The 26844-nt window shown below is 40.5% G+C and overlaps 1 protein-coding gene across 1 annotated transcript in view; it reads left to right on the top strand.

Moving 5' to 3' along the window:
• Positions 1 to 25472, top strand: part of TREM1 (triggering receptor expressed on myeloid cells 1) — a 34443-nt gene extending 8971 nt beyond the window's left edge. Inside the window, exons 2-6 of the mRNA XM_055330395.1 lie at positions 2234 to 2342; positions 17517 to 17630; positions 18946 to 19302; positions 21288 to 21492; positions 25109 to 25472. Of these exons, the coding sequence (XP_055186370.1) occupies positions 2234 to 2342; positions 17517 to 17630; positions 18946 to 19302; positions 21288 to 21492; positions 25109 to 25214 (891 nt within the window). The 3' untranslated portion in view covers positions 25215 to 25472. The remainder of the gene's footprint in view (positions 1 to 2233; positions 2343 to 17516; positions 17631 to 18945; positions 19303 to 21287; positions 21493 to 25108) is intronic.
• Positions 25473 to 26844: the final 1372 nt, after the last annotated feature.

Below are 26844 nucleotides of genomic sequence, written 5' to 3'. Positions count from 1 at the left end.
TTTTATGTATTCTTTCAGAAAATGTTATAACTTTATAAGAGCATATACTTCTTTTAACATTTTTTACACAAAACACACTATGCAATAAATATGGTCCTGCATCTTTTTTTTTCCCAGAGCCTGATCTTAGAGATTGATCTTTATCTACACATGGAGATTGGGCTCATTTTTTTTTTAAATACCAGCAAGGCATTTTATTGCAGTTCACCCAGCCACTTCCTTAATGATTGTGAAAGTTTTCAAAGGCTCTTACCAATAGTGGTGCAATAAACTTCCTTGTAATTTTGTAGCACATCTATGGGGAGATTTATAGCTGTAAATTGCTGGGTTGGTAGGTATGTGCATTTCTATCAATGTTGTCATAATTGTCCTCTTCAGAAGTTACACCAACTTGTACTCCTAACAACCAACAGTGCAGGGGTGCTCATACTTCTGCTAATGCTAAATATTATCAACATTTGCAGGTGGGTTTTTTTTTGGACAATTTGATAGGTGCAGATTATATGTGGTGTTGTTTTGTTTTGTATCTTTTCAGTTATAAGGAAGGCTGATCCTGTTTTGATGTCATCAGACTGTTTACATTGCTTTTTTTCTTCTGTGATCTGCTTGTTCATGTTCTTGGTACATTTTTTCACTAGCTTATTAGCTTTTTTCTTATTGACTTCATTGAATTACAAAGAGTTCCAAATATTGAAGTAGAGATGAACTTCAGAAAAAATGATCTGGGAAGTTGAGCAGTCTGGATTGAAGGACAGAATGTGAAGCAAGACCAGCTTCTGAAGCCTCCAAAGGTGACCTTGGAGAGAGATGACAAGGTTGTAGATGAGAAAGGGGACCAGGGAAGTGGCAGGAGGATATGGGAGCATTAGGTTGAGATAGAATTGACTGGCTGTGGCAGAAATGGATTTGGAAGATAAGGGAAGAACCAAGAACGATAGCTGACTCCAGCAGTAGTGACTGGCAGATTTATGTGACCGGTGATAACAGAGAGAGACGCTGGAGGAGGGTGAGTTGTGGGCTAGGGAGGAGGACTGAGAATCCTCAGTCTGTGGGGGAGGAATATACTACAAGTGCTAGGTGGTTTTCTCCAGGCACACAAGGTCAGTGTCTTTCCCTTCCTGGGAGCTGTGTGTCTCATGTGTCAGGAGTCTCCCAGTAAACATGCATGGGAGGGAAGCAAATATGTATCTTGGGTGTCCAGGCTTGTCTGGAGATGTTTATGGATTCATGTTTATGGATATCTTTTAAGATGCTCTACGGTCTAAAGGGAAAGAGAAAAGAGGCCCTGATCTGACTCCCATGACTGCCAGAATGTAAATTCAAAGTTAGATCATTCCTCCAGACTTAGTTTTTTATTTTTTAAAGATTTTATTCATTCATTCATGACACACACACACACACACACACACACACACATGCAGAGAGAGAGAGAGAGAGAGAGAGAGAGAGAGAGAGAGAGGTAGAGACACAGGCAGAGGGAGAAGCCTGACATGGGACTCGATCCCGGGTCTCCAGGATCAGGCCCTGGAATGAAGGTGGCACTAAACTGCTGAGCCACCTGGGCTGCCCTTTCTCCAGACTTTGAACCACAGCTCCCAGAAGTGTGGATTCCTCAGACCAACAGTATGTTATGAAATATGTTTCGTGCTGACATAAGGGCAAAATTTTTCATTTTATAAAAGAGTTACTTCTATCTTAATTTTCTGTAAAGAAAAAAAATTTTCTGTAAAGAAAAGGAATTTTGAAATGGCAAATGTTGCCTTGGATCATGAGCAAAAGAACTATATCTGGTGATGACAGTATATTGCCCTGGAGAAAACCTGAGGCCTGAGAACTTCAGGGAACCCAGTCCCCATCTATTTTGGAGGCAGTATAGCTATCTCATTACGGGGTGAGAATAAACCTCTAAGTTGGGTGAAACACTGTTCTCTGGAATTCTTCTATTTTTTTTATAGCAGAATCCAATCCTAATGAATACAGTCCTCACTATTGGGAGTTTTGTTAGGTGTACAATTTTTGTTTTTCCTAAGCACTTTGGTGATTTTGTTCCATTGCTGTCTGGCTGGCATTATTCCAGCTGAGAAGTCTGTTATTTAACGTTCTTCATAAATGGCTGCTTCCTCTCTGTTTTGTGTTCTTTAATTTCTTGACAATATGCCCAGATGTTGATTTCTTTTTGTTTACATTGCTTGGTTTATGATGACCTCTTTTGTGGCTTAATGACTTTTCATAGCTCTGGAAATTTTTCAGCCGGTACGTCTTCACAATTGCCTCTCAAGTTGCTTATACCCAGCATGCAGAAAGCTCAAATGAGTGCTACTCCCCAGAACCCAAGGGCCACTGTAAGTGGACCTGAGATGTGAGTAGCACTGGCCCACGTATTCCACAGAAAGAAAGAGATGCAGAATACCAAATGAGTGAGTAAGAACAATTCACCTAAGATTTCGGAAATTGTCAAACATCAAGTGCAGGCTAGTATGATAGCACAAGACTCCTGGGATCCCAACACAAGAGAAGTATTCACATCCACTTGCAACCTCTTTTCCAGGTACTCATGAGAAAGACTGAAGGCAGAGAATCTCCCTCCATGGTGAGGACCCAGAGAGAGGGAGTGGGAAATAAATTCTTATCTCTATGGAACAGAAGCATCAAGCCACTGGGGTAGGGGTAGCAAGCCTGGTCAGCTTCAGGGAAGAGGCAAACCTTGCTGTAGCTAAGGAAGTGTATAAGAACAAGCTTTCTGGCTGTCTAGAACACAAATGTGATGGTTGGAGCTCCAGCAGTCATTTTGGCCCAGAAGATGATGTGATTTGGAGGCTATGGGCTGGGATGGTGTGGCAGAGAGAGGAATCAAAGTCCTTGATGATGAAAAACTCCCATACCAGCTCTGAACTTTCTGAACTTTTTAATGAGACACAAGAAATTAATATCTTGCTTAAACTACTATTTTACTAAAATTTTCTGTTACATTCAGCCCCCTGATTCCAACTAACCAGAATCAGACCTATACCTTATTTATAGAGAAACCTTATGTCCCTGGGAACTCCCTAAATCATGAACACCATGTATAAACAAAGATTCAGCTAGGCTGGACAGTAACCTCGTCCTTATAAATTCCAGTTTATATTATATTATATTATATTATATTATATTATATTATATTATATTATATTATATATAATCTTCCAGGTTAAAGCTATCTCAGTGTAAAAGATATTACTAGGATAAAACTTTTTGAGTATTAAGGTCTGAGGATAAGGAGTCTAAAAACTATGGCTCCCTTAGAATGCCACTTTCTACTTAGTTGCCATATGAAGTCACAGAAACTTATCCAAAAATAAACTAGGTAAATTGCTTCCTCTAGTGGTGACTAGATTTATACCAGGTTGTGGCTTGAGGGTTCCGTTTTGTTTTGTTTTGTTTTTGGATCCTCACCCCATCAACACCCAAATAAATAACTGGTCTCTATATAAATTGGTTCTTGTAATCCATATAAAATTGAAAATTGTGTGGACCAGTGCTATCATTCTACTTGGACCTTTTGGTAAAGTTTTAAAAACATAATGTTTCTATAATAATTCTCCATATAATTGAATTGATTATTAATAATCATCTATCCATATTTTATTAACTTATTAATAAATTTTTGGACTACTGTGATACTGGGAAAGTTAATATTTCTATCTTAATATTTTTAAGAAAACTGAAGTTCAAAATTAAAATGGATTGGTCAAAGAAAATAATACTAGTATATATTAGGGACTGAATCTAAATCGAAGGTCTAATATATTTTTATATATATGTAAAATACATACACAAAGACAGACAAACACATATATATGTACTTAACCAATGGAATAAAGAACTGAGAAGGTTTTAGATAAAGCTTCAAAAACTCGTTCTTATCTGTATTCTCCCTTTCATTTATCATATTAAATTACCCCTATAGTTATTAGAGGCTCTTCCTAATCAATTCCTGAAGGTAGAACATAAGTGCCTCTTTACAGTTTACTGGTACAGTGTGAAGATCATACTAAAAGGCAGGATACTCTGGACAGATACCATTTGAAATAAATGCCCAGATATTTGGGCTAGGAATTAGGAAGAATAAGTACAGTCCTCATACAGTTCCCAAGATCTATACCTATGTGTACTTATCAAAATATAGAACATGCTGCTTCTTCCTAAAACCCAAAATGAAAAAGGAAACAAATCTGTAGTGAACATTATCCACAATTGAGGCTGATAGAAGCTTCAATAACCACTCTAAAGGAAGAATGTGGTGAATTCTGTGCTGACTGTGCTGACTCTTAAAGCCTCATTCCAACTGATACATATTTTTGCTCATAATTCATTGGTCAAAGCAAATCACATGGCCATACTTGCTTCAAAAGGTACAAGGCTGCAACCCCATAATGTGTCAGGAAAGAGGAGAGACTGAGCATTTTTGAATGGTCTTAACATTAGCATATGCTCAACACAGGTATAATTCAAACATGGGATGACAAGATAATATATGACATGTTTTAAGATTAAGAAAATATTTTTAAAAAGTAAGAAAAAGATTCATGAAAAGCTTCATGAAAGAGGGAAATCTAATTAATATGCTTTTATATCAAGATTCAATAGAAAATGACAGTAAAGTTCAAACATCTAAAAGTATATTTGAAAATTATATATTCTATTTTCTGTCTTGTTTTGTTTGGTCTTTGCAATTAATCTTGATGACAATTTGCAGTCATGTCAAACTTAATATCCAATAATTTTGGAAGTTCATTTACACATTTATGTTATATTTTAATTGTATTATTAGAATTTCTTTTTTTTAAGATTTTATTTATTTATTCATGAGAGACACAGAGACGCAGAGACATAAGCAGAGGGAGAAGCAGGCTCCCTGGGAGCTTGATGAGGGACTTGATCTCAGGACCCCAGGATCACAATCTATGCCAAAGGCAGATGCTCAACCATGAGCCACCCAGATGCTCCTATTACTAAAATTTCTGTTGTTGGATAGTCAGTGCAAAGTGAATTTGTTCAGTGGGGATTCCCACTTATTAACATGAACAGAAAACTATGCATTGAGCAATTGTCGGCAGACCTACTGCAGCTAAATGAAAGGCTTATAGACAGACTTGTTCATTTTCCCCCACTTGGCTCACAATCTAGACTTGGAGTCAATTTCACTATCCTGTAGTAGCAAAACGCTACTCATAAGAACCGGGGACAAAGACTACCAAGTATAAAATGTCACCTGATAGGGCACTAATACTTCTCAATGAAAATGAACAACAATGGGCATCAGTGGTTGTACAACTAAAACAGAATTAAGAATTATAATTCCTAATATACGTATGTTATAATTATAGGATACTTATAATTATCATAATTGCATGTAATTATTACATACCTTTTACATGCATATATGTTATATATTATATAGTGGAGCCAGCTTGTACTGGATCATGAAAGTTGACTGCAAGCATCTCTTTCCAACTCCACATTCAGTGACATTGTGTTGAGAGCTTGAAATCAATTCTTGTGAGAGTATTTATACCACAGAAGTTGGCTTGCTACAAATTTAGTCACTTTTCAGACAGCTGGTTAACAAGTATTTACCAGGACATCACTGAATGCAAGTGACTCTAGAATAATACATATTGGATATTTGTTTTATCTTCTTTGGAGAAATTTGCCCATTATAAAATTGGATTATTTATCTTTTTATGTTAGATACTAGATCCTTATCAGATATGTAATTTGCAAGTATTTGCTCCCATTCTGTGGATTTTCCTTTCATTTTGATAATGGTATAATTTTGGAGCACAAAAGTTTTTAATTTTGATGAAGGTTATTTTTTCTTTGGTTGTTTGTGTTTACGTGTTATATCCAAAACCCACTGCCCGCTCCAAGGTCATAAAGATTTATTCCTTTGTTTTCTAAAGAGTTTTATACTTTTGGCTCTCATATTTAGACCTTTGATCCATTTTGAGTTAAGTTTTGTATATGGTGTGAAGTAGGGATTCAAATTTGTTCTTTTGCATTTTTTTTTTTTTAGTGAAGGAAGGTTTTCTTTTTTTCATATGTATATTTTTATTGGAGTTTGATCTACCAACATATAGTATAACACCCAGTGCTCATCCTGTCAAGTGCCCCCCTCAGTGCCTGTCACCCAATCACCCCATCTCCCCCATCCACCTCCCCTTCCACTACCCCTTGTTAGTTTCCCAGAGTTAGGAATCTCTTATGTTTTGTCACCCTCTCTGATTTTTCCCACTCATTTTCTCTCCTTTCCCTTATAATCCCTTTCACTATTTTCTATATTCCCCGTATGAGTGAAACCATATAGTGATTGTCCTTCTCCGATTGACTTACTTTACCCAGGATAATACCCTCCAGTGTTCTTTTGCATGTTGACATACAGTTGTTACAAATCAATTGTTGAAAGACTATCCTTTCCCTTTTGAATCGTCTTGTCACCCTCGTTGAAAATCAATTGATCATAGATGTCTGGGTTTACTTCTACATTATCAATTCTATTCTTTGATTTATGTGTACATATTTATGCCAGTACTTGCTGTCAATTTCTGAAGAAAAGGAAATTGGAATTTTAATATGGATTGCATTTTATCTGTAGATGAATTTGGAGGAATATTTTCATTTTATGATATTAAGCCTTCCAATCAATGAACAAGGATGATTTTCTATTTATTCAGATTAAAATTTTTTTCAACAATATTTTATAGTTTTCAGTATACATCTTATCTTTCTTTTGTTTAATTTATTCCTAAGTATTTATACTTTTGGATGCTAGTGTAAAGGCATTGCTTTCTTAATTTCATTTTCAGATTGTTCATTGCTAGCGTGTAGAAGTACTACTGAGTTTTGTATAATGATCTTGTATCTTGCAGCTTTGCTGAAATCATTTACTAGTGCTGTTTTTGTTTGTTTTGTTTTGTTGTTTGTGTTTTTTGATTCCTTGGAATTCTTTATTTAGAAGCTTGGGTCATCTGTGAATAGAGATAGTTTTACTTCATTTTTTTCTAATCTGAATTTCTTTTACTTCATTTCCTTGCCTAATTGCCCTGACTAGAATCTCTAGTACAATAGAGAATAGAATTGGCAAGAGAAGCATCCTTGTCTTATTCCTGATCTTAAGAAAGCTTCAATCTTTCACCATTAACTATGATGTTAGTCATGGGTTTTTCTTAGGTGCCCTTTATCAGGAAATTCCTTTCTTATCCTAATTTATTGAAAGTTTCTTTTTTTTATCATGAAAAGGTGCTGGATTTTATCAAATGCTTTTTGAGGACCTCAGTGGCATCTGTCAAGATGACCATGTGTTTCTTCCTTCTCTATTCTATTAATATGGTGTAATGCATTAATTTTCACTTGTTTAACCAACCTTGCATTCCTGGAATAAATTCCACTTGGTCATGTTGTGTAATTCTTTTTTATATGCCATTGTATTCAGTTTGTGTTTTATTGTGGACTTTTGTGTCTATATGCATAAGAGATATTGGTATATAGTTTACTTGTAATGTCTTTGTTTTTGTATCAGGGTAGTACTGGCTTCATAGAATTAGTTGAGAAGTGTCCTCTCCTCTCTATATTTTTGATGAGTTTGTGAAAGATTGGTGTTAACTCTTCTTTAAATGGTCGGTGGAATTCACCAATGAAGTCATTTGGTCCTGAGGTTTTCTTTAGGGAAGTTTAAAAATTATTAACCTTTAAAAAAAGTATTTTCTGGCTCTTCCTCTAAACTGGCTTGAAGTAGTGTTACCTCAGTAACAATAATACTTATGAGAAAAAACTAATGGTCCTCACTTGGTCCCAGAGATTGGTTTCCAATACTGTTCTCCTCTTCAAGTGTATTGGCTTCTTGGAGGGTGGCTGATTCCATATTGGGAAGGGAGAACTTAAGATGAGTCTGTGGCATCTTGTTGCTGTCAAGCAAGGACATATTTGACATCCTATGTGGTCATGAAAGGAACAAAAGTCAGCTTAAAGGACCTCAGTGGCAAAATTGTCACTACATAAGCATCAAAAATGAAATAGCAGTTGGTCTGTTAAGACAAATTGAGTCTCAAAAAGCTGAGTATCTTTATTGAATTCAAAAAGGAATAGAATGTTTTCCTTTACAAAATAATGACTGCTATATATAAGTTGATATTTTTTTGCCCAAATTAAAAAAAATGTTGTTCACAGTTAATTGTATGCATGTTTTCAAAGTGAGTAGAAGTGTTTCCAAATCCAAAGGTTGTTCCATGTTCAAAGTCACTATCAGCAAGACTCATAAAAGATTCCCATCCTATGACTAGGGCAGCCTTGCAGCCTTGTTCATTGATTGTGCGAGAGCTGGTTATTCAGCTATTATCTCTCTGATTAAACCTTTTTCTACCCTAGTCTGAGCTGAGATTCTGAAACCCAACTTCTTTGCCCACTGGTTCCCTATTGTCCTCTGTCAATAAGGGGACTGGAGGAAGACTGGGGGACTGAAGGAGGGGGGACAGGATGGTTGCAACCTGTTCCTTTGAGTGTTGCATGGCAATACATTTCATCAAGACAAGGACAGTATGTTTCCAGCAGCTGTAGTTGGTGCCAGTTTAAAGCTTTTTCCACTCCCATTAAAGTCCTCATTGAACTTCTCAGAGACCAAGCTCCAGATCTCAGAGATCTGTGTCCTAGACCTGTGGGGCCCTCTTTTCAGCCAAAAAGAAGATATACATAATCTCACTGTCAAAAGGTATCACACACATATTCCAGTGAGGGTAGAATAGATATGTGCTTAACCATATTAAGAAAGAAACTGTTACCTTACCCCATCATGATGATTAGGACATACTGACTTGGGCCAGTGACTTACTGAAGGAAAAAAAAACCAACCAGAATAATATTTGTACAGGCTTTCATGATAGTGTGGAAAATAGTGTCTGATAAAAGTAGGCTTTTGACAAAAAGGCTCATGGTACCTTAAAAATAAACCTTCCTGGTACTCTGGACACCAAAGGATTAAGTGTGAAAGTAGAATTTTTTACTCAGCCTCAATGAAATAAAAAGAAACCCTAGGTCACAAGTCCCATGGTGATTTAATGAGAAGGCTTAAGAGACAGTAGCCTGATGGGAAAACTAGTTTGAGAATTTAAGATACTGCGTGGGTCATCCAACTCTTCAGAAAACTAATGGATAAGGGAGTAGAGGATATTTACATTCTGTTTACCTTAAGTGCATAAAGCAGACAGGACAGGTGGAGAAAGACTTTATTCTCATTTAAACACACTGAGGTGCCACCTCAAGTTAGGATGATGTGAAGGAGGAATCCACTTCTTGTAATAGTCAGAAATCCTTCTTGAACTGCTTAATTAAAAGTTCCCAAAAGAAAAACACAAAAATAAGAACCAATAAGAAAGAAATAGAAAGTAAGTAATAAAATGGTAGACCAAGTGCTAACATATCAATAATTACCTTAAATTTAAATTGTTGAAATATGCCTATCAAAAGACAGAGTGGATAAAAGAGCACAATCTGAGCAGATACTGCTGACAAGAAACTCCCTTCAAAGTCAACGATTAGGTAAATTGAAAGAAAAAGAATGGAAAAAATATATACCATGCCAACATTAAGTTATTTTTTAAAGATTTATTTATTCATTTGAGGGAGGAGGGGCAGAGGACAAGGGAAAGAGAATCTTCAAGCAAACTCCCCGCTGAGCGCAGAGCCCAACCTGGGGCTTGATCCCAGGACCCTGAGATCATGACCTGAGCCAAAATTAAGAGTACGATGCATAACCGACTGAGCCACCCAGGTGCCCCCAACATTAAATTTTTAAAAAGCAGGAGTGGCTGTATTAATATCTGATTAAGGTAGACTTCAGAGCAAGGAAAATATCACAGACAGACACAATATAATGATTAAAATATCAATCCACCCAGATTTAATGATCTGAAATGTATACACACCAAATGACAGAGGCTTTAAGTATAAGAAGCAAAAACTAATACAGCTAAAAAGAAAGTTCTCTCTTAATATTCCAGTAAATTGATTCTCGAAGCAAAGTATCCAAAGACATAAAAAAGTAGAAAATGTGTTATTCATTTAAATGTGGAATTTGTTGTAAGAAAAAAGGGATTTGTTAAATGAACTGTACTAATCTGACTCATCCCTATAAAAAGTCATGCAGGCTTCTCTCTAAATCAAAAAATTTCAAAACATCTCTGAGATTTCAATCCAAGCGCAGCTTGAAGTCTGGATTCTGATATCATTTATAGAACATAAAAGGAACTTTAGCAAAACCTTAACTGTAATAAACTCTGCAGGGTGTAATAATATGATTTCAATGTCTCCACTACTATGTATATTTTAGAAATTGCTACATTTCACAGTTTTAGCTTAAAAAGTCAAAGTTAACTTTAGAATTTTTTTTAATTTGCAGACATAATCGTACCTCTTAGTTGTTTTCATACTTGAATAGCAATCAGTGTGGGTGTAAAATTCTAGTCATAATGTTCTTTACACATCATCCTACTGCCTCTTAGCATTTGTTGCTTAGAGAAGAAATGTGAGTCCTGCTCATTTCAATTCTTTTGAGGGAATCAAGGTGTTTTTTTCCCCTGTTTGTTTAGCAGTTAGGAATTTTTAAAAAAGTAATTAATTAATTTGTCAAGTTTTTATTTGAATCCCAGTTAGTAAGCATACAGTGTACTATTAGTTTCAGGTGTAGAATTCAGTGATTCATCATTTACATAAAGCACCCAGTGCTAATCACAAGTGTTCTCCTTAATAACCATCACCCATCTAGACCATCCCTCCATCCACCTCCCTTCTAGCAACCCTCAGTTTGTTCTCTATAATTAATATTCTATTTTCTGGTTTGCTTCTCTCTCTCTCTCTTCTTTCCTATGTGTTCATCTGTTTTGTTTCTTAAATTCTACATATGAATGATATCTTATGGTATTTGTCTTTCTCTGGCTGACTCATTTTGCTTAGCATAATACACTCTAGTTCTATCCATGTCATTGCAAATGGCAAGATTTCATTCTGTGTTATGGCTGAGTAAGTAATATATATATATCACATCACCTTTATACATTCATCCATCGATCAGTTGATAGACATTTGAGCTCTTTCCCTAATTTGCCAATTGTTGATAATGCTGTTATAAACATCAGTGTGCATATATCCCTTGAATCAAAAGTATCTTTTGGGTAAATATTTAGTAGTTCAGTTACTGGGTCATAGGGTAGTTGTATTTTTAACTTTTTGAGGAACCTCCATACTATTTTCCAGAGTGGCTGTACCAGTTTGCAAGGAATCTTTTTATTTAAATTAGACTATTTTCACCTGGAAACTTCTTTGGTCTCATGAATTTTTTCTTGTTCCTGTTGGACTTTCAGTTTCAAATTACAGATTTCTTTTCATATCTAGAAAGTGTTTTTTTTAATTGAAGTATAATTCACACATATCAGTTTCAGATGTACAACATAACAATTCAATATTTGTATTATTACAAAATGATCACCAAAGCAAATCTGGTTAACATTTCTCACCTACATAGTTACTGAATTATTTTGTGTGATGAGAATTTTTTAGGTATCTTCTCTTAGCAACTTCTAAATTTGCAATATGGTATTCTTCAGTTGCCATACTACACTGAAAGTATTTTTTTTTTTATAAATTAATTTTTATTGGTGTTCAATTTACCAACATACAGAATAACACCCAGTGCTCATCCCGTCAAGTGTACCCCTCAGTGCCCATCACCCATTCACCCCCACCCCCCACCCTCCTCCCCCTCCACCACCCCTAGTTCATTTCCCAGAGTTAGAAGTCTTTATGTTCTGTCTCCCTTTCTGATATTTCTCACACATTTCTTCTCCCTTCCCTTATATTCCCTTTCGCTATTATTCATATTCCCCAAATGAATGAGAACATACACTGTTTGTCCTTCTCCGGTTACTGTGGCCAAGTTCAAAAAGGGTGTTGCCTGAGTTCTCCTCTGGGATTTTGATGGAATCTTGTCTCACATTTAGATCTTTCATCTATTTTGAGTTTATCTTTGTGTATGGTGCAAGAGTGGTCCAGTTTCATTCTTCTGCATGTGGATGTCGAATTTTCCCAGCACCATTTATTGAAGAGACTGTCTTTCTTCCAGTGGATCGTCTTTCCTCCTTTATCGTATATTAGTTGAGCATAAAGTTCAGGGTCCACTTCTGGGTTCTCTGTTCTGTTCCATTGATCTATATGTCTGTTTTTGTGCCAGTACCACACTGTCTTGATGAACACAGCTTTGTAGTACAACCTGAAATCTGGCATTGTGATGCCCCCAGATATGGTTTTCTTTTTTTAAAATTCCCTGGCTGTTTGGGGTCTTTTCTGATTCCACACAAATCTTAAGATAATTTGTTCTAAGTCTCTGAAGAAAGTCCATGGTATTTTGATAGGGATTGCATTATACGTGTAAATTGCCCTGGGTAACATTGACATTTTCACAATATTAATTCTGCCAATCCATGAGCATGGAATATTTTTCCATCTCTTTGTGTCTTCCTCAATTTCTTTCAGAAGTGTTCTGTAGTTTTTAGGGTATATTTTGAGAACCATTTGAGTGGTAAATGGTTCTCCAACCTTTTATTTTCAGGTTGTAGGTGTCCTTCTGTCTAAAATGAGTCTCTTGTAGACAGCAAATAGATGGGTCCTGTTTTTTTATCCAGTCTGAAACTCTGCGCCTTTTGATGGGGTCATTAAGTCCATTCACGTTCAGAGTTACTTGAACTTCTTCTTAAAGGGGAGTTTTAAGAGTCCTCCTTAAAATTTCTTGCAGAGCTGGTTTGGAGGTCACATATTCTTTCAGTTCCTGCCTGTCTTGGAAGCTCTTTATCTCTCCTTCCATTTTGAATGAGAGCCTTGCTGGATAAAGTATTCTTGGTTGCATGTTCTTCTCATTTAGGACCCTGAATATATCCTGCCAGCCCTTTCTGGCCTGCCAGGTCTCTGTGGAGAGGTCTGCTGTTACCCTAATATTCCTCCCCATGAAAGTCAGGGACTTCTTGTCTCTTGCTGCTTTAAGGATCTTCTCTTTATCTTTGGAATTTGCAAGCTTCACTATTAGATGTCGAGGTGTTGAACGGTTTTTATTGATTTTAGGGGGGATCTCTCTATTTCCTGGATCTGAATGCCTGTTTCCCTTCCCAGATTGGGAAAGTTTTCAGCTAGGATTTGTTCAAATACATATTCTGGCCCTCTGTCCCTTTCGGCGCCCTCGGGAACTCCAATTAAACGTAGGTTTTTCTTCCTCAGACTGTCATTTATTTGCCTTAATCTGTCTTCATGGTCCCTTAATTGATTGTCTCTTTTTTCCTCAGTTTCCCTCTTTGCCATTAACTTGTCTTCTATGTCACTCACTCGTTCTTCCACCTCGTTAAGCCTCGTCGTTAGGACTTCTAGTTTGGATTGCATCTCATTCAATTGATTTTTAATTTCTGCCTGATTGGATCTAAATTCTGCAGTCATGAAGTCTCGTGAGTCCTTAATGCTTTTTTCTAGAGCCACCAGTAGCTGTAGAATAGTGCTTCTGAATTGGCTTTCTGACATTGAAGTGTAATCCAGATTTTGTAACTCTGTGGGAGAGAGGGCTGTTTCTGATTCTTTCTTTTGAGGTGAGGTTTTCCTTCTAGTCATTTTGCTCAGTGCAGAGTGGCCAAAAACAAGTTGTATTGGAACACGGGGGAGTATCACTGGTCCGTCTAGCTGGTCTTCTGGGGGAGGGGCCTGCTGTGCTGATTTTCAGGTGTTAGCACTTGGGGGAGCTGCTCTGCCCCTGCCTGCTGCCGGGCTCAGCGGGGGTTGTTTACCCCGTGGGGCCCCAGGAGGAACAGCAGCAGTTGCTATGGCAACTCTGGAAGCCTGGATTCAGCCTCTGCAGGAACTACGGGGCTCGGGGCTCTCGGTTCTCCGTCTGCAGGGCCTGGAGGCTCCGGGGCGGGGCCGCTGATCTGCTCAGCTCCGGGCAGGAGCGTCCTTGCTGTCCTGGGCCCTCCCAGCCTCTGCCTGTCCCGGGGGAGGCCGGATCCTGGGCTGTGTCCCGGAGCCCTGTGCTCCGGGGCCTGCGCTGGTGGATTCGCGCTCCCGCCCCGCAGCTCCCTCCCTGGAGCCGCTCCCGAGCCCCTCCGAGCTGCTCCGGTCGGTCCCTCCGTGCGCGCTGCAGCCCTTAGGGAGCTCGGAGCACTCTCCTGCGCTCGCAGGTGTCTGTTAGTGTCCCCGGGAGCCCAAGGGCATCCCCGCCCTCCTGGGTCCTGCTCCAACTCCCTGCGAGCCCCTTGCCGCCCGGGAAAGTTGGTGCAGCTCCTGCTCCTCCGGGAAGGGACGGGGCTCTCCTGTCCTGGGGACACTCGCCCCGGCCTCAGCCCGGCTCCTCGCGGGGCCCCTCCCCCTCGGAGGCCTTTTGTTCCTTTATCTCTTTTTCCCCCCGTCTTCCTACCTTGATAGAAGCGCGAACTCTTCTCACTGTAGATTCCAGCTGGTCTCTCTTTACATCTCAGGCCGAATTCGTAGATTTTCAGGATGGTTTGAAGGTTATCTAGGTAATTTGGTGGGGACAGGTGATTTGGGGACCCTGCTCTTCCGCCATCTTGCCCCTCCCCCGAAAGTATTTTTTTAATATACATTTTTATCCTCATTTATGATCCACTGTTTCATATTATACTTCAAAAACATCTCTTATTTGTAAATTATTTATTAGTTTTTTAAGACTTTTCCTCTAATATATTTCAGAGCTCTTCAAAATGCTTATATTTGTTTTACATTTGGGAGTATTTTTTTTTAAAGATTTTATTCATTTATTCATGAGAGACAGAGAGAGAGAGGCAGAGGGAGAAGCAGGCTCCATGCAGGGAGCCTGACGTGGGACTCGATCCAGGGTCTCCAGGATCATGCCCTGGACTGAAGGCGGCGCTAAACCGCTGAGCCGCTGGGGCTGCCCAACATTTGGGAGTATTTCTGAAGTGAATCTTTTTTGTTATTGATTTTTCACATTGTCAAATCTGCCTTTTATTGTTTCTGGTATGGCAACTGCTGAATTTTTCCTTCTTTCATCACTGTCCTGTCCTGTGTCACTCTGTTTCTAAGTCTATTCTTGTTTAATGGCTGCCATGTCATCTCAAATAATTTAGGGGGCTTCCTACAATTCCATGAGCTCTGAGGCCAGGTCTGTGACAGGAGGCTGAGGGCAAATGTATGATGTGGGCCATCCCAGTAAAAAGAGGGTAAGCCTCGAGTCAGAAAAAGCCAAGGAAATCAGGGTGGGGGTGAGTAGGGAGAGGGTGTAAAAAAAAATGTGTGTTGGGTACGGTACTGAGTGCTTTCCATAAGGACCCCCATTTTATCCTCACAATAACCCTAAAAGCGAGGCATTATTATCCCAACCCATCCCTCCCATGTTTGGCACTCTTAATTACACTGAACTGGATTGGATTAAGAGCTGGCCTCAAGAGGGCAAGGTGGCCCTCTAGTCCCCTGATAATTGTGATGCCTCACTTTTGCTAACACAAGAGTATTATTCTCACTAAAATTTTGTGAGATTGTTTGAAAAGGTAATTGTCATTATCCCCAGAGATCAGGAAACTGGAATTCAGAAAAGGCTACACTCAAACCCTATCTCTGGGTTTCTGTGTTGTCCCTAACATCTGGAGCCAAGACAACTGATGACGAAAACAGAGCATCAACCTCAGCACCTCCCAGGAATGGCTTCATATCCTGTTGTGCAACTTTCTGGAGCCTTGAGGTTAGAGTGTCCCAGGCACATCAGTGCCAGCTGGTGTTGGCGCACATGAAGGATGAGGAAGGCCAGGCTCTGGGAACTGCTCTGGTTGCTCTTCATCTCAGGTGAGGCGAGGAAGAGGCATGAGCAGGTGAGGCCTCTGCCCCAAACCTCGGAGATCCCACCATGAGAAAAGCTTCCCTTTTCTTTGGAAGCTCTGGGGGTGGGGAGGATGTGGCTACCCAACATAGAGCCAACCAGAGACTTGCCAGACTGGGTCTCTCTACCCAAACTTAACAGAACAGGAGACTGTATATGGCCTGAGAACAGAAATAGAATGGGTGAATTAGGGAAACAGGATATCTGTGCATTTTGATGTTGGCAAAGATAGACACAACTCTGGATTGGAAAGTGCTAGAGTAAATCTAAACCTGACATGATCCAAAATAATTTTGTTTGCATTTGAAGTTTTGTTTCAAATGTTATATTTGTGGTTTTGATGTGATGTGACCGTCTATTAATCCCAAAAGACATAATTCATTCAACAAGTATTTCCCAGGAGCCTACTGTGGGCCAGGAAATCTGCTAGTGCTGAGGAATAGCAGAACAGAAGGGAAAAGAGGGGGCTTGATGCTCACTTTCCTGGGGGCTGTGACTCCAGGCTGCCATTGTCTGCTGTTGTTGGAGGCCTTGTTGCCCAGGCTTTGCAGGTTTGCCCCGTCACCACACCCTCACTTCTCTTGTACAGCTCACACTTTCCCTAAAGATGGAAGCATTTGGGACTTTAGATGTTCCCCTCCTAATCCTTATGAATAAATTGGGAAAAAAAACAAAGAGAGGGAAAATGTCAATAACAAGTAAAAAGAAGAGTTTGCTGTGGAAAGACATGAAGATTACAGAGAAAAGGTGGTTTCCAGGAACCCACTACTTTGAGCAAGGTCACCTTGCAGAGCCTGCACACACATGGCACTTTAAGCCTGCTTGGAGCTGGGGTAATAACTCAGATAGGCAGATGGGAGCTTGGTTCTCATTCACTTGTGTCATAATCATGTTTTTTTCCAAAGCAGAACTAGGAGAAGATGGAGAGTAGATGCTTGTGTACTTGTGTTCAAGAAAGCCCGTGGTATATATTTCATTGGGTCCTATGAGGGTGGCTTTGGGATAACCTAAAGTCTCTTTCTAACTCCTGTATCCTAAGGAACAGAATCATTAGGTACCTATTCAGGCGTGGACTGGGACTGCTCTCATCTCAACGAGACAGCTGCCTTGGGCAACACAGCTCTGGGGTTTAAAGCTGAGTCTGGGGTCAGACTAGCCAGGTTTGAATCCTGACTCTATCACTTTCTACTGTGGAACTTCGGGCAAATCACTTAATAACCTCTGAGTTGTTAAATAACCTTTCTGTGCCTCAATTTCCTTTTCTCTGAAATAGGAATAATGGTAGTATCAACCTTATAAAATATGAAGCTTAATGATAAAGTTAGGAAGATTACATGAGCTAGTACTTTTAAAAACAGCAATAGAAGGAAGTTGTTATTCTTTTTTATTAACATAAGGAATTCCTTTCTTGCAGTGGTGCAAGAAATGGCATGCAGATAGTACTTCAGTGCTGAGTCCTTGCTGTCTTCTTTCACAAGAGATAGGCAAGTTTGTGCACAGTCTCAGACTCCTGTAACTCCTACTCTCTTTGTCGACTTGGGCCGCTATCACAAAATACCACAGACTGGGTGGCTTATAAGCAACAGGCATTTATTTCTCACAGTTTTGGAGGCTGGAAGCTCACGATCATGCTGCCAGTTTGGTTGGGTTTTGGTGAAGGCCCTCTTCTGGATTGCAGACTGTGGACTTCTCACTATGTCCTCCCCGGGTGGAGGGGGTGAGGGTGCTCTCTGCATCCCCTTTTATAAGGGCACTAATCCTTTTTGTAGGGTCAATCATGACCCAATCGTCTCCCGAAGGCTCCACCTCCTAACATTATCACCTTGGGGGTTTGGATTTCAATATATGACTTTTGCGGGGAACACACACATTTAGACCATATTATCTACTTTGCCCAAGTTGACAAATAACTTATCTATAACATTTTACATTAATGTTACAGAGGGTGGAGAGAGGAGGTGTGTATCTTTCTCAGAGCCCAACACAGTGCCTTGCACACAGTAGTCTGTTAGTCACTGATTGATGAATGAGTGAGTCACGGTTGGCTTAAGATAGCCTTCAGCCTCCGTTTGCCTGTCTCTTGGAGCAGAATTTCTGACCAGAATTCAGATGACTTTCCAGGAAGCTTGTTTTTTAGATTTCCTTAGAAACAGTCTGGTCCCAGAAGAATTGGCCTGGTTTCATTTTCAAAATCTTTAGGAGTCCATAGGTGGGCTGTGATGATAGCCCAGGGGCTTCATTAAAGGGGTCGTGATTGGCATTTTTCAATGGGCATTTTCAGAGCTACTCCCCAAGGATAAAATTTTGTGTGTGTGTGTATGTGCGTGTGCACGTGCAGTAGTATTAATAATAAGAGTAGTGGTTGTAGGTACTGGTAGTCTGACCCACAGTTTGACCCAACATTACTGTCCAGTCCATTATTTGGTGGTTTCCACGGAAGAAAGTAACCCAGGCTTGAGTGAATATTCTGTAGACCCCGCGGATAAGTTATAGAGCCTTGTTGTGTCGCCAAAAACACAGATCAAGATCTTACTTCTTCTCAACTTGGTCTTCCCATTGACAAAGCTCCCTTGGACTAGACCAGAATTGATCTCCTTCCCCTACTTAGACGCAGTTTTCCTAGCTGTTTAGTGGAATCACTGTCCATTATTACCATGTCTTCACATCTACTCATCACCTTGTATGTCCTCTATAATCTTCCCTTCCATTATACCCCTATCACTCATGGTCTTGGCACACGTACCGTGTTCTGCCTCCAATCAGGCAATTTTTCCCTTTCAAAAACAATCATTTATGAAAGTTTGCACAAAAAATGTGCAGTCTAGTTCTTGGAGTAAGAACAGAAGTGCTGTAAAAAGATTTGGGATCTAGTGCTGGCTTTCAGGGAAGTTTGCATGTTCTCTGGAGGCCTTGAGGATCTCATCTGGAAAATGAGTGGTTGAACAAGAAAGAGAGGTGATTTCTCTCTTTTTTTTTTCCAAAGAGAGGAAAACTATTCCTCATAGAGTCTAACTCTTATTCCCTACCTACAGAACTCCAAGCTGCAACTGAACCAGATGAAATAAAGTATGTCTTAGCAGAGGGAGGCACCCTGAATATGAAATGTACCACCTCCACCTGGAAGTACACCCATAGCCAGAAAGCTTGGCAGAAGCTTATGGATAGAGAGAAGCCCCTGACACTGATTTTCACAGAGAGTGTTTCAGGGGATACCAGTCAAGTCCGGAGAGGCAGGTACTTCCTAGAAGACATCCCCAGTGAGGCCATCCTGAACGTCCAAATGACTAATCTTCAAGTGGAGGATTCAGGACTGTATCAGTGTGTGATCTACCACCCTCAGAAGGACCCTGACATCCTGTACCCCCGTGTCCGCCTGGTGGTGACCAAGGGTGAGTGATCTGGAGGGGTGTAGGAGAATGGGGGAGAGCCAGGCCAGGTGAGGGTATGGGCAGTGGTGGTAGCACCACTATGGCTGTGGCTCAGAATTTCTAGCAGTCTGGCCTCTCCCAAAAGCTCCTTGTCTCTCATTTGAGGTCATTGAGATGCATTTGGCCCAAAAGTAAGAAGGGGCTTCTATGTATGGGATTTCTCTTGGGGTAGCAGAGCTTAATTTGAGGTCCTATTGTAGGAAATGGGGTATAGTGAAAAATGAGTGATAGACTTGGATAATTTAGTCTCATTCTTTAGATTTCCAAATGGAAATTTTTTTGGGGGGATGCCTCTATGATCCATTATCTCCTTCCCAAGGGTCCATTTGATGGCCTTCCTGTGTGCTTCCAAAAGCAGTGCTTCTCAGACTTTACCGTGGGTACAAACCACCTGGGGATCTTATTTCAACGAACTAGGGGTGGTGGAAGGGGAGGAGGGTGGGGGGTGGGGGTGAATGGGTGACGGGCACTGAGGGGGACACTTGACGGGATGAGCACTGGGTGTTATTCTGTATGTTGGTAAATTGAACACCAATAAAAATTAATTTATTAAAAAAAGCAGCCTCTGATATAATAGGTCTAGGGTGGGACCTAGATTCCACATTTCTGATATGCTTGTAGGTGCTGCTGCTGCTGAGGCTGGTCCCTGGCCCCCACTTTTGGTAGCAAAGCTACAGAGCTCACTTCATGTCGCCTCTCATAGATGATGCTGTCTCACTGGGTAGTAGTGGCCAGTTTACTTAAATGCCTCCCATGTTCATCTCTGAGTAAAAGAACCTGTGCCTCTCTCAGCTCTGTATCTCTAGCAACTAATGTGGTACCTGGCACGTAGTAGGGCCTAAGTAGATGTTAACTAGGGAAATTAAGGAGAGGAAAGGGAAGAAGGCTCAAGTTTCTGGCACCTGGAGAATCCTAACCCTAAGGAAGATAAAATTCATATGCAATACATTAATAATAGATAATTTGAAAAGCAATATGCTACAGGTTCAGGTGAGGACAAGGCAGAGAATGGTACAAGTTTGAGTAATCAGAAAGTTATTCTTGAAGAAGGTGGTGAAGAATAGCAGGCAAGTGCATTTCCAGTGATAGGAATAGCTTGAATTCCTTTATTTCCCCCCTCTTCCTCCTTAACCACCTTCCTCCCTCCTCCTTTCTCTCTGTCTCTGTCTCTGTCTCTCTTCCCTTCTCTGCCTTTCTTCCTTAGTTCTTTCCTTTTTCCTGTCTCTGACCCAGGCTGACTTCACACTAATTTTCTAATCTTAGCAAAAGAAAAACTTGTTTCATGAATGGCCATGTTCATTGCCCTCCTCAATTTCATTTGCCTTGCCACCTATCCATCCTTCCTTCCCTCCTCCCTCCCTCTCTCCCTTCCTCCCCTCCTTCCTGGCTGCCTGCCTTCCTGCCTTCCTTCTATTCATCTTTTTCTTTCTTTCTTTCTTTCTTTCTTTCTTTCTTTCTTTCTTTCTTTCTTTTTTCTTTCTTTCTTCTTTTAATTTTTTTATTGGAGTTCAATTTGCCAACATATAGCATAACACCCAGTGCTCATCCTGCCAAGTGCCCCCTCAGTGCCTGTCACCCAGTCACCCCAACCCCCCGCCCACCTCCCCTTTCACCACCCCTTGTTCGTTTCTCAGAGTTAGGAGTCTCTCATGTTCTGTCATCCTCACTGATATTTTCACTCATTTTCTCTGCTTTCCCCTTTATTCCCTTTCACTATTTTTTATATTCCCCAAATGAATGAGACAATATAATGTTTGTCCTCGATTGACTTATTTCACTCAGCATAATATCCTCCAGTTCCATCCACCTCGAAGCAAATGGTGGGTATTTGTCGTTTCTAATGGCTGAGTAATATTCCATGCTTCCATCTACCAACCCTCTTCCCAAAAATTCATCCTCATCTTATCCATACATTTACTCATTGTGCCTTCTTGCTGATCCTTTAGGCATCACTGCATCAGACAAGCGTCCTACCCAGAACTTGGCTCAGATTTCCACCCATCCTCCTACCACTACCAAGGCCCAGAGCACGCTTCTTGCCAGCCCCAGGACTGTGACCCAACTCCCACCCAAATCAACTGCTGACACCTCCTCTCCTGACTTTGGAGTCAACATCACAAATGTGACGAATGTCACCAGCTATGGTTTCAGGTCTCTGGCCCTACTGGTTTCTGAGTCCATGTGCTTGAGAAGCTGTGGGGAATGATGGATGGGGTTGTGGGGAGGGCAGGACAGACTTGAGTCACCTAATTCTGGTGAAATATCCCTGGGGAGGAAGGGGGTGGTGCTAGAATGGGAAGAGACTGTTGGTGAGACTGCTCACTCTTCCTGGTTCACCTTGTTTTCTTGCACACTAGAGGAGCAAGGAGAGGGAAAGGATGTCTTTGCTGAATTCCAGTAGGTCTCAGCCAACCCCATCAGCCTAATGGTATAATGGAATAAGGGCCCCTGGGTTCTAATAGCAGCCAGACTGGCTTGCTGTGTGACTTTAGGTGAGTCATGAACTCTTTGTAGCTTGTTTCCTTGTCTATAGGGAGGCTAGAAAATGCAGAGCTGGAAATGATAATCTAGCCCAACTGCTCTCAGTGGCTGCAGCATGTTAGGATTACTGGAGTGTTTGCTTTTGCTTTGGTTTGTGTTTAATACTGATGCATGTGCCCTCCTGTAGACCAGGATTTCTGGAGATGGGGCTGGTCTCAGTATTTTTTATGAGATCCTCAGGAGATTTCTTAACGTGCAGGCAAAGCTAAGAACCATTAACTTTGCATGCAAAACCCTCTTTACAGTTTCTTATTAAATGTTGACTTACCTTTGAATGTGTTGATTATTAAATATTTAATTAACAGAAAAATATTCATCAATATTCCTACTAATCTAACATGTCTGATCTCCACATTCTCTTTGTAGTCTTTATTCATGTTCATACATATTTAATATAGCAGTAATTCTAATTATAAACATTGCTATTATTTTTCTATGCTAAAACTATCCTTTGATGTTGCTACCTAGACTTCATGATTATAATCTCAACAAATGCATCCTTTTCTCAATGAACCAGCCATGACTTACATCTTGACTTGCTTTAGACGCTGAGATTGTTTTAATTTTTTATGGTATTGATAACTTTGAGATGAACATTTTTGCAGATGTCTTTTTTTCTTTTAAATTATTTATTCAGGGATCCCTGGGTGGCGCAGCGGTTTGGCGCCTGCCTTTGGCCCGGGGCGTGATCCTGGAGACCCAGGATCAAATCCCACGTCGGGCTCCCTGCATGGAGCCTGCTTCTCCCTCTGCCTGTGTCTCTGCCTCTCTCTCCCTCTCTGTGTGTGACTATCATGAATAAATAAAAAATTTAAAAAAAAAATAAATTATTTATTCAAAGGAAATTCCCTTAAGAGAATATGAATGTTTATATTGCTCTATATACATATTGCCAAATGTCCTCCAAAGGTTGGAAACAATTTGTGTTGTGATCCATAATATATAAGTAAAGCAGTTGTCACCACAGGGATCCTTTGCCTACAAGGATTTGGAAAATATTTCTACTAAATTTGATGTGAACTGACACTTGTTTTCATTTCTCTCTTACTATGGACTAGGAGCTCTACAAAGGTAGAGGTAGTGCCTCTCTGAACTTTGTCCCCTCCCACCGCCCCCACCACTTCCCCAACAAGTGTTTTGAAGGAGCCAGTGCCTGGTAAATAATAGGTGCTTATTAAATCTTTGTGAACTAAGTAAACAATCAGTGAGAATCAACATTTTTCTTTTTAAAAGTTACTTTGGTTTTCCAGCATATAAATCGAGAGTACATACTATTACCCACATAGAGGCTGCACCTCTTCTATTAACTTTATTTATTAACTAATATGAACTATTCTATCAGTCAGAATCCAATCAAGGAAGCAGAAGCCACCAAGCTGTTTGAAAAAGAAATGTTTTAGTACAGGGAGCTGTTTGCCTAGGTAATGGAAGAACTGTGCTTCCAATCTGGGGATGGATGGGGTGGGGAGCACCTCAGAGGGAGCCCCTGTCACTCCGTCTTAGGGTGAGTTCCCTGGAAGCAAGCAGTGGGGAAAGTCTTGTACAAATGTAGGAAATGACCTCAGGTAAATACATCAGGGAAGTGAGACCAGGAGAGAAGGAAACTTAGCAAGTGTGTCATCACCAAGCTGAGTCTTTGGGGCTCAGTCCTGAAGGGCAGTTCTGGAGGACCACGGGACTTGTCTATATCAGAGGCTGGGGGAGCTGGAGTTTTTATACGCCTGAATTCCCAATCCTCTGTTAGGGGCAGCCCAGGGCCATATGAATTTCAGGCCCTGGAGTGGGTACGGTGGTCTGGTGGCCTGTGTGCAGCCTCAGAAAGGGGTGCGTGCTTGCTCTCAAAAGTGGACACCCTCCAGGAGCTCCACACATGAATATGTGAAAGGGCTGAGAGGACAGAGGGGACTTGAAGGTCAAGCTGAGCTGTGCCTTGGAGAAGTGGACTGCACCTGTGCTGTGGATGGCGCTACACTAACCATGAGGGGCCAGGAGCTGCCAGGGGTTGAACTTGACCAGCCGCTGGGATATGTAGTTCCAGGTGATGGAAGACATGGGGGACAAGGAGGACAGGGAGGACAGTGCTACAGGCCCACAGGGACTTCAGCAGAAAGGGGCCTTTGCTGCTTTCTGTCACCATTCTGTCATTTCCCCCTTTGTGAGCTCATACATTTGATTTTAAGTTTTGTGTGGGTAAATGTGTTGATTTTTAAATTATTGCTTTGCTTTATTCCTTAATGTGCTTGATTCTATTTTCTGGTGACGTTTCTAGGTGTTTGTGGGTGTTTTGTTTTGTTTTTCATTTTATTTAAATCTTTAGTCCATCTTGGGGGTGGGGGTGTATTTTGCTAGATGGTATAAATTGTATAAAAATGACTTTTTCTTCATATTACAATCCAGATACCACGCGATTATTTATTAAATAATCCTGGGGAACCCTGTCGGGACCTCTCTCACTTTTGAGAGCTTTCTCTAGTTCTGCTTAATAAACTTCTATCGCTTTGCCCACTCACACACACACAAAAATAATAATAATAAAATAAACAATCCTTGCCTACCTCCTGGGCTGCCAAATCCCTTAGATGTTAAATTTGTATATAACATTAGGCGAATATCTAGGTTTCTGTTTGTTTTACTGTCACCTATTTCTCTTTTTGCCCTGTGTCCTATCATGCAGATTGGTTGTACTATAATCTGTATGCATATCACTGAGTATAGATAGGCCATGTTTCCTCACTCATGGTATCTCTTCTTATGGTATCCACAAATGCTATCTCAGAACTTTTAGAACCATTATGCTAAAATCTGTAAAAGTTCATGATGAGATTTGGGCAAGGATTGGATTCTTCTGTTTACAGATGAGGAAACAGGCCAGAGCCATGAAAGGCCAGAGCCCTTTCAGGAAGCAGGCCATGCTGCTGGGGCTACAAACTAGGCTTCCTTGCTGAGCCTTCACTCTCTACTGCATCCCAGTGAGGAAGAGAGTCCTAAGAAGCCTGCCTCTTCTCCCCGCTGCCTCTTCTGCACATGGGCCCTATGCTCTTCACTAATATATTTCCAGTCAGTAGTTTTAGGCAATGGGACATACTAAAGGCACAGGACCAGTCAGTATGGGGACATGTGCTAGAAAGGCCTAAGCAGATAAGAGAAGGGGCATGAAGGACTTCTGTAAATGCTCAGGTATGAGGCGTGCCGGAGTAGCGACAACTTACAACTCTTCTTTCCCCAGGTTCTCTGTGATCAACATTGTCATTCTTGTGCTGTGTGGACTCCTGAGCAAGAGCCTGGTCTTCACTGTCCTGATTGCTGTCACACAGAGGTCATTTGGACCCTAGGCTGGTGAAGCCATGAGAATGACCTCTGATTTCTAACCACATCCCTCTGGCAATTGTCCTGGAGGAGAGCTGTGAGGGGGAAGGGAAGGAAGGGCAATGCCATGAGTTGAATCTGTAACAGGTTATTTCTAAGGCTCAGGTCCCACCTTCCCACCCTGCCAGCTCTCCTCATTACATTAATAACATTGGGTATGTGTTTTGCCCATTCAGAAGAGAAGATAGAGCTGCAAACATGCCTGTTCTACTAGTGGTTCAGGATTTGCCTTAAATAAAGAGATGTTTATTTAATGTTCTTCAATGTTCTTTACTGTTGCTGTCTCATGGGGGTTGTGAGGTACAGAGGGCACTGCTGCTAATTCTGCCCTTGTTCTTCCCCTGGGCTATAACGTTTTTGCCTGATCTGGACAGAGCTCCTACTACAGAAACATCCTGTTCTCCCTACCTCTTCTCTAGCATCAGATGCTTGGATTTCTCTCTTCATCTGTGGTCCTCTCCCACATTCCCAGAGAAGGGATTTGAAAAGCATGGATTAAGAAGAAGAAATGACATCACGGTGAGAATTCTAAATTTGGGAAAGAGAAAACAAGTTAACAAGAGGTTGTATCCTGGGAAAATACTGGATGAGATGGGGTCCAAAACATAGGACTGATAGAGAATCTCATTTGTTGATCACATGCCTTATCAAGGGTACACTATTACTGAATCCTCAGAACATACCCATGAGGTATGCAACTAGAAACATACCTCAACAAAATAAAGGCCTTCTATAAAAACCCCAGAGCTAACATTATACTCAGTAGGGGAAAACTGAGCTTTTCCCCTAAGGTCAGGAACAAGACACGGATGTCCACTCTTACCACTTTTATTAAACATAGTACTGGAAGTCCTAGCTGCAGCAATCAGACAACAGAAAGAAATAAAAGGCATCCAAGTTGGTAAGGAAGAAGTAAAATTTCCACTATGTGTAGACAACATGATGTTCCATATAGAAAATCCTAAAGACTCTACTGAAAAGCTGCTAGAACTGATTAAAGAATTCATTAAAGTTCCAGGATACAAAATCAATGTACAGAAATCCACTGCATTCCTATGCATTATGCACTAAAAATGAAACAGTAGAAAGAGAAATTAAGAAAATAATCCCATTTATAATTACACCAGAAATAATAAGATACCTAGGAAAAAATTAACCAGAGGGGATGAAAAATCTATACTTTAAAACCTATAAAACATTGATGAAAGAAATTGCAGATGACACAAAGAAATAGAAAGATATTCCATGCTCATGGATTGGGAGAACAAGTATTGTTAAAATGTCTATACTACTCAAAGCAATCTACAAATTTAACGCAATCCTTATCAAAATACCAACAGCATTTTGTTTTTCTGTACACCTGTCAGAATGGTTAAAATAAAAAACAAGAAACAGCAGGTGCTGGCGAGGATGTGGAAAAAAAGGAGCCCTTGTGCACTCTTGATGGGATGCAAACTGGTGTAGCCACTGTGAAAAACAGTATGGAGGTTCCTCAAAAAATAAAAATAGAACTACCCTAAGATCTAGGAATCACACTACTGGGTATTTACCCAAAGAATACAAAAACAGTAATTCAAAAGGGTACATGCACCCCTA

The sequence above is a fragment of the Nyctereutes procyonoides genome, unplaced genomic scaffold (assembly GCF_905146905.1).
Source record: "Nyctereutes procyonoides isolate TBG_1078 unplaced genomic scaffold, NYPRO_anot_genome, whole genome shotgun sequence".
Taxonomy (NCBI): Eukaryota; Metazoa; Chordata; class Mammalia; order Carnivora; family Canidae; genus Nyctereutes; species Nyctereutes procyonoides.
Note: the sequence above shows the minus strand (reverse complement) of the source record. Positions and strands in the feature narration are given on the sequence as shown.